Here is a 7,978-nt window from a genome sequence, read left to right on the forward strand (position 1 = left end):
ATTGTAGTATCGACTATATACAGCTCTTGTACTCTTGGTATCATTACAGTTGATAAGTTTATAGATCCACCCATTTGTTTACATTAGAGGGGCTAGTTTGCTGTTAGCAGTTAGCTATTGTATCCTCTTACGGTGTGTAGTGAAGCATGTTTAGCTATTCCTCGTCCTGCAGATATGATACTTGTAAGACACTCAGTTTATTTGTCGTCATGGAGGCAAGGATTAGTGATTTAGAAGCGGATGTTACGCTAGTAGCGCGTAAGTGTTTATTGCTTCAACTTTATCATTAAGTTTGAAGCCAAAATACTGTGTGTCCATTCTCCCTCTTCTGTCTCTGCCCTGTTTCCACTTGTGCTATGTGTAGTTGTTGACTTAGGTTTCTGTAGTGAAAAAAATAGTCAAAGATTTATTGCACAGGTCTTAAGTTTTTGGTCCTTTGAGACTTTTGTGATTTAGGGCTATATAAATAAACATTGATTGATTGATTGCTTGGTGCATTATTTAGTTTGGTGCTGGCATGAAAAAAAAAGTAACAGTATTTTTCAAAGGCAGTATAGTACCTGTTTTAATTTATTAGTACCGCGGTACTTTATTAGTACCAGTATACCATACGACTGTCGGTGTACAGAAAGCAGCATATAGTAACATAGTGTATAATGTAGCGTATCATAGGATATGTTACAGTATGTTACATTATGCTAACAATGTATTACGTAAACTGTAACACAAGATAATGCTAGATATAAATACCATATTTAACATAAAGTACACTAGCGTAATGTAACATATCTTTACATCCGTCCATACTTTATTTTGCATTTCTTATTTCATCAGTTGCTATAATTTAGGAAGAAGTAGAAAAATGTGACAGAAAAATGGTACTCTCAAACTTAAGAATAAAAGCTTTTTATCAACGTTCTTAAGTCTAAGAATCACTCCTACTCTCCACGATATTTAAGAGACCTTCAGAGGTGTCTTAAGTCGTTAGGAGTTGCCAGCAGGGGATGGCACTGAGGCGAGAGAGACGTGCGCGAACGTTCAGGGAACGGAACAATGTTTTGGTTTTTTTTGATGACGAGCAGCTGATCAAATCGTTTAGACAGAGCGGATATTATTTTTGTCACAGATTTAATACTTTTCGATTCCTTGTTGATTTCTGCATGTGGCTGCAGTGGGCTAGTATATATAGAGCCACCCACACCAGTTTCAAATTAGTTGCCTAATTAATGAATTGGAAAGAAAATGTTATGACAGTAGCGTATGTGTGTGGCCGTGAGGTGACTGACGTCAGTGAGTGTGTGGGCGATAGAAGAGAGGGAGCGGTAGCGTGAGTGCCGGCGGGGACTAGTTTGTTTTGTATTATTTTGTAGTTTATTGTCAAAATATACACTCCCATTGTCCACTTAAATATTTCCAAGATATTTCTTTATTCTTAGACAACAGATTCCCTTCCGTGATTGGTAATTTCTATGGACACAGAAATGACGTCACCTAAAATTCAGTTTACGGCACATAGTAATGTCGTAATTCAGCTCTGAGTGTGACACTTAAGATTCAGTCCTACACTTCGCTGAAAGTGTGAGTAAGACGCTTGATAACTAACTTTTAAGTGCAGCTTTCAGCGAAGAATTTATTTACTCTTAAGTCAACTCTTAACAGACTTCTTAGGAGTAATTCTAAGAAGCTTGATAAGTACGGCCCCTGGTCCTTAATGTGGACAAGACCAAGGAGCTGGTCATCGACTTCAGGAAGAGAGCGACCCCAGTGGAGCCCATCAAGATCCAGGGCCGGGAGGTGGCAGTAGTAGAGCAGTACAAGTACCTGGGAGTCCACTTGAACAGCAGACTGGACTGGAAGGACAACTGCAAAGCTGTTTACAGGAAGGGCATGAGCAGACTCTTTTTCCTGAGGAAGCTTAGGTCCTTTAATGTGTGCAGCAAGCTGTTGGAGATCTTTTATCAGTCTGTTGTGGCCAGTGCCCTGTACTTCGCAGTGGTTTGTTGGGGGAGCAGCACCAGCAAAAGGGACTCAAACCGGATCGACAAACTGATCCGGAAAGCCGGCCAAACTATTGGCACGCAGTTGGAGGCGTTTGTGTCAGTGAGGGACAGGAGGACACTGGACAAACTGCTGGCCATCATGGACAATCCTGCCCACCCACTCCACCAGACAATTGAGGGACAGCGGAGCTCATACTCCAACCGGCTCCTTCAGCTTCGTTCCCACAGTGTTCGATTCAAGAACTCCTTCATACCGCACTCCATCCAGCTGTATAATCACTCGCCATACAGCAATAGATGATATCTGTCTATTACTTGACACCTTCTGTTCGCTATTTCTCTTTGTTTTTAATGTCTATTTTCTGCTGGATCTACTCTCTACCGGTATTTTATGCTGCAGCTGTCACATATACTGTAATATTGTCGTCATGTGCGTACATGGTCATTGTTATATTTTGTATATATGATATAGACATAATATAATATATCAGTATATATAATATACTGTACATATATTATGTAAATATTACGTATATGTTATATTTATATCGCTATATTTATATCGCTATATTTAGTCTATTTATACCTGCATTGTCCTTTCCATCCTTACACTTTCCATCATTGTAACTGAGCCACTGTGTGGAACAATTTCCCTTGTGTATCATTAAAGTTTGTCTAAGTCTAAGTCTAAGTCTAAAAGATGTGCTAAGGTGGAAGACGTAACAAAACGTAACTTCTCACCTTTGATGAGCTGCTCTGGTCGGGTTCCAGGTAGGGTCCACATGGCGGGGGCCAGGTGACCAAACACTGTGGCGTCTACTGTTGAAATCTTGGAGCCCATAAAATATTTTTTATTGCCTAGCACACACAAAACACATGATAGCGTCAGTGTTGTGTGTCACCACAAGAGGGCAGTATTGTCAATGTATTGCCTTTTGTGTGCTCAGCATCATCACCATCATACCCATGTTTTTTAGTAAATGAGTATAAAGTCAGCGAGTTGTTCACCTAGCAAGGTGGCCAGCGTGCGCATGTCCTTCTCCATCAGGGCGTAGACTTCCTCCTTGGAGAAGCGTCCCATTCCGTGTCCGTACATCTCCCGCTTGACAATGCCGCCGGTCACGTGACTCAGGATCCACTTGAGCAGCTCGCTCAGCGGCCCGCTCACTGACAACATTTTCTGGGTCTCCTCCAAGTTGTCCACCCACTGGCAGTAGGCGATGGTCCTGTGGGGGCGTGCATGTCGTGTTTGTCGGAGTCGTGTGTGTCCAAGCAAGTGCTGTCATTTTGACGTTAGTTTTTTTGGGCCAAACAAGCCAAAATAATATAAATAGTTCTAAACATACTCCAGCTCATAAACTTAAAATAAAACATGCCTTTACTTCGTCAAAGTATAATTTTGTGGCCGTATTTGACACACTTTGCTGTTACATTCTTGCACTGTTTCGAGATCAGCAGGCACTCTAACACGCACCTCACAGCGCAATAAACGTAAATTGCAAAAAACAAAAAAATAACTTATTATACTCATTTTGCCAAAATCTTCATTAGCTTTGGACCAACAATCACAGAGAAATTGTGACTTTTGTGTGAAGTATGTCAAGTGTGGTGGCTGCCTCCAATGTATTTGTAATCACTGTATGTATCATCCATCCATCCATTTTTCTACCGCCTGTCCCGTTCGGGGTCGCGGGGGTGCTGAAGCCTATCTCAGCTGCATTCGGGCGGAAGGCGGGATACACCCTGGACAAGTCGCCACCTAGTGTATGTATCACTCATGTATTATTCTAACTGATTCTTTCTTTTTTGTAACATGCTAAGTGAATAAGTGTACTTTTCTACCTTTTTCCTCCATATTTCTGCACAATAACTCAGATATGGTTAGACTGGCGAGCAGTAGAGAATATGGAGTGATTTTTGGTCCAGAACATATATTTTTCTTTATTCATTACTTGAAGTATTTCATGCCACTTTATGTTGTATATTTTTAATGAGATTTCCAGTTCATTTTCTCATCTATTATCACACCCAAATGTGGTTTATTTTACTCTTTCTCCGTCTGTTTGTATTTGTGCATAATTTTGTCTTCTACTGTTACTGAACTGCATTTTTTTTGTTTTACTGAGATTCAAAGTTTTACTGAGATTCAAAGATAGTCTGTTTTTGTCAAACCATCTCTTTAATTTGTTAATTTCTTCTGTTATTTCTATCAGCATCGGTGTGTTTTTTCCTGAACAAAACGTTGACGTTGTGTCGTGTGTTTACCTCGCGCGGGAGGCTGTAATCGATGACTTCCTACACGTGTCTTCTTTCTGGGTTCTGTAGAAAGCGATATAAGGGTTTCCACAATTCTCGCGGCACAACAGGGCATTTTTACACGTCAAAAAACTAACAAATAAGCGTCAAAGTTAGTAGCAGTCATTGCTTTTGACCAATCATTGAGGAGATCGCCTGAAACCGAATTGGCCATACTCTCTTTATACAGGAGTATGGTGTTTTTGTTTACCAGAGTCGCCACCTACTGATCGGACATGTACATTACAACAGTTTCAGTGTTTTTTCACTCACCAGTATAAATGTTCCTCCACCATTTTGGTGACGGCGCGTGACACAGCCCTCTCCTGAGGCGTCAGGCTCTTGTTGAGACTCACACCCAGCTTCTCCTCCAGGAAGTCGATGATGAAGTCAGAGCCGCACGTTTGCTCATGGTTGTACTCGATCCACGGCATCTTGCCCTGCAGCGAAAGCTTGCCGTCGAAGTAGTTCTGGAGGGGAATATTGACCATTCAGCGATGCTGAGCCAAAGCATGTTTTAGCGACTACTGTACCTGGTAGGGCAGGTCCACCATGCGGAGGTACGTCTCCGTCTTAAGGCAGAAGGGGGACAAGGAAGGGGCGCCAGTTTTGGGTCGGGAGAACTGGTGCAGAATGATGGCATCTTTAGAGTCCAACTCTTCTTCTTTTCTGAAACAAAACAACACACATCACTTTAATAAATGGACAATAATAAACATATTCTCGTATGTATAGGCAGATTTATTTGATATATCCCTCTTTATTTACTCAATGCTTGCTCTGTCGTCTGGATGATCGACAGTTCTTATTGTAGTTTGTCAAAAATAATTTGACACAGTCCAGTGACATCACATGCAGTCGCAGGGGAAAAGCCAGTAAAAGGTCACACGTGCAGCATTAAAAGAGTGGAAGTAGCATTAGTTGGTTTTTATGTTTGTGTACAATAATTTCATATACAGTATAGTATTAAACGACGCCATGAACACAGATTTAAAAAATGAAAATACAAAATAGTAAACTACAAATAGTACATACATTTCAATGATTATGAATTAAATAATGATATCCTCAATTTAAAATAAAAAATGATTTAAATTATTTATATAAATATAAATGAAAATGCAAGTAAAAATGTTGAATTAAAAAACTTGTATAAAATAAATAAATAAAAAATTATAATTTAATATTTAATTTAATCATTGTAAGTACTAGAATCATGAATATATTATATTACTATAGATTTAAACAAATATTTTTTATTTGCAATTGTTTTCAATCAAAATTATTTATTTATTTTTGACAGCTTTGCACCGATTATATTAGATGTTTACTTTACTATATATTACTATAGGATTGACTCATCTTCTGGAAAGTGTATTGCTTATTCTTTAATGCTACTCTGCTCCCTGCTGATCATTCAACCTTGTTACGTCCACAGAGGCAGTCCTGTGGGGAGCTGTCCAGTGCTGAAATATGCGCCTTATTTTTGGACTACTTTTGTCCTAACATTCACTCAAGGGCGATTAATAATGTCATTATCTCAATCTATGCTGTAAACTGAAAATGCTGGGAAGCACACAATTTAATTGGCACTCACTGTAAAACTCAAAATAGTCTGTACTGCACCAAAACCGCTGCTTAAATGGGGTTAAACGCCAAAATAGCAACAAACTCATATGCTAGTGTTATTATTGCATACATGTCAACAATTGCAAGGAAACTGAACATTAAAAAAAATAACAACCCTGGCAAAAATGTATACATTTTAGATGGACTGTGTGTGTGTGTGTGTGTGTGTGTGTGTGTGTGTGTGTGTGTGTGTGTGTGTGTGTGTGTGTGTGTGTGTGTGTGTGTGTGTGTGTGTGTGTGTGTGTGTGTGTGTGCGTGCGTGTCTTCTCGGCCTGCTGTAATGTCAATGATAATGTACCTTTAAGGTTAACAGCTGCAGTAGGATCATTGTGTGCAAACATTGTGTAATTAGCAAATTGTGGTGTGTGTGCGTGTAAGAGGGTGGGGGGTTTGTTACATCACAGCTCGTCCCACTCACGAATCAGACTCCTCGCCCCGCCCAATCTCACAATATTAAGTAATAACAATCTCCCCAACAGAAAAAGCCGGTAAATAATCGCTTACAGTACCGATCGACCCAGGTCGTGTCGGTACCTGATAGCCAGCAATTCGTGCAGCAAATAGGCGGCAGCAGCCAGCAGAGCGCCCCCGGTCAAATAGAGCGTCTTCCGCCACCACGAGTCCGAGCCCAGCGCTGACATGATCCCGCCGTGGTCTTGCAGGGGACGGGCGATGACGGACCCATACAACGAGAGCGGTTCGCCGGCGTAGCAATTAGGAACAGAGACGCTCTGGTTCCGGCCCAGATCGACCACACACGACCGCGTCCATGCGAACCCGACCCGCCAGCAGCAGCACATGCTCGCCGTCCGCGGACACTTTCCGCCTCGCTGTCGCGACTCGGGGCGTCATTGGCGTCGGCCTCATAGGTGCGGCGGGGTCCGAGAGCGGCCGGGGACCGAAAACAACGGCAGGCCAGCGGAGCCAAGCATCCTGCCTGCGGCTTGTCCCCGCTGCGGGGTCCGCCGCATCCTCACTGGTTGTCGCCACTCGTCGTCTCTTGTTACCAGCCAATTATACACGTCATCAGCAGTGCTTCCTGTTTGGGTCGTTCACAATAAACTTAGGTGAGGGTTGGAGCTGCAAAAATAAGGGCTGACAGTAAGTTAAGATCATGTCAAAAGAAGATCTATTAATACAAACAATCACCGTATTAAATTGGTAATGTTTCAGCACAATTTATTTTATTTGAGTAAAGATGTTTTATTTACTTTGAAAGATAGCTACGGCGAGCCGTGATGTTACTTCCGCTACCTTTACACAACCGCAGTGACGTCAAAATTGTATATAGCAGCTACATACACATACACTTTTAATAATAATAAAACACGTGCTTTGTATATGTTATACCATCATAAACAATAATGTAGTGTATACTAAGTGGTGCATTCTGTCTTTATGACACATATCTATTAAAACAGCATGTTACGTTCAGATTTAAAGATTAAAGTTTAAAGATTAAAGTACCAATGATTGTCACACACACACTAGATGTGGTGAAATTTGTCCTCTGCATTTGACCCATCCACTTGGGGAGCAGTGGGCAGCAGCGGCGCCGCGCCCGGGAATCATTTTGGTGATTTAACCCCCAACTCCAACCCTTGATGCTGAGTGCCAAGCAGGGAGGTAATGGGTCCCATTTTTATAGTCTTTGGTATGACTCGGCTGGGATTTGAACTCCAACCTACCGATCTCAGGGCTACCACTAGGGGTCAAACTCAACACACACAGATATATATATTATATATATATAAATTCACACTAGTATATTGTGTATGTATACTGGTACAGCACTACCTAGAACCTTCTTAAAGTTCAACAGTGCAAAATGGCCATTCCTACTGATTTTCAACTAATTTAAAGATCTTGATCAAGTGTATACATATACACACACTCATGTCTACAAGATTTATGAACATTACAGAAAAATAGAACCGGAACTTGTAACTTTTTTTTTTTTACACCATATTTTTATTTACGGTATATTCAAATAGACAAAACAGTTTTCAGGTGACGTAGGAATATTCTGTTGCGGTGACGGGAAAAAGCCCTTT

At 41.1% G+C, this 7,978-nt stretch overlaps 1 protein-coding gene across 1 annotated transcript in view; it reads right to left on the bottom strand.

Moving 5' to 3' along the window:
- Positions 1 to 6,935, bottom strand: part of faxca (failed axon connections homolog, metaxin like GST domain containing a) — a 13,300-nt gene extending 6,365 nt beyond the window's left edge. The window contains exons 1-5 of the mRNA XM_062044758.1: positions 6,459 to 6,935; positions 4,829 to 4,964; positions 4,569 to 4,765; positions 3,009 to 3,226; positions 2,742 to 2,858 (exon numbers count right to left, since the gene is read on the bottom strand). Coding sequence (XP_061900742.1) covers positions 2,742 to 2,858; positions 3,009 to 3,226; positions 4,569 to 4,765; positions 4,829 to 4,964; positions 6,459 to 6,724 — 934 coding nt within the window. The 5' untranslated portion in view covers positions 6,725 to 6,935. The remainder of the gene's footprint in view (positions 1 to 2,741; positions 2,859 to 3,008; positions 3,227 to 4,568; positions 4,766 to 4,828; positions 4,965 to 6,458) is intronic.
- Positions 6,936 to 7,978: the final 1,043 nt, after the last annotated feature.

This window comes from Entelurus aequoreus, linkage group LG04 (assembly GCF_033978785.1).
Source record: "Entelurus aequoreus isolate RoL-2023_Sb linkage group LG04, RoL_Eaeq_v1.1, whole genome shotgun sequence".
Taxonomy (NCBI): domain Eukaryota; kingdom Metazoa; phylum Chordata; class Actinopteri; order Syngnathiformes; family Syngnathidae; genus Entelurus; species Entelurus aequoreus.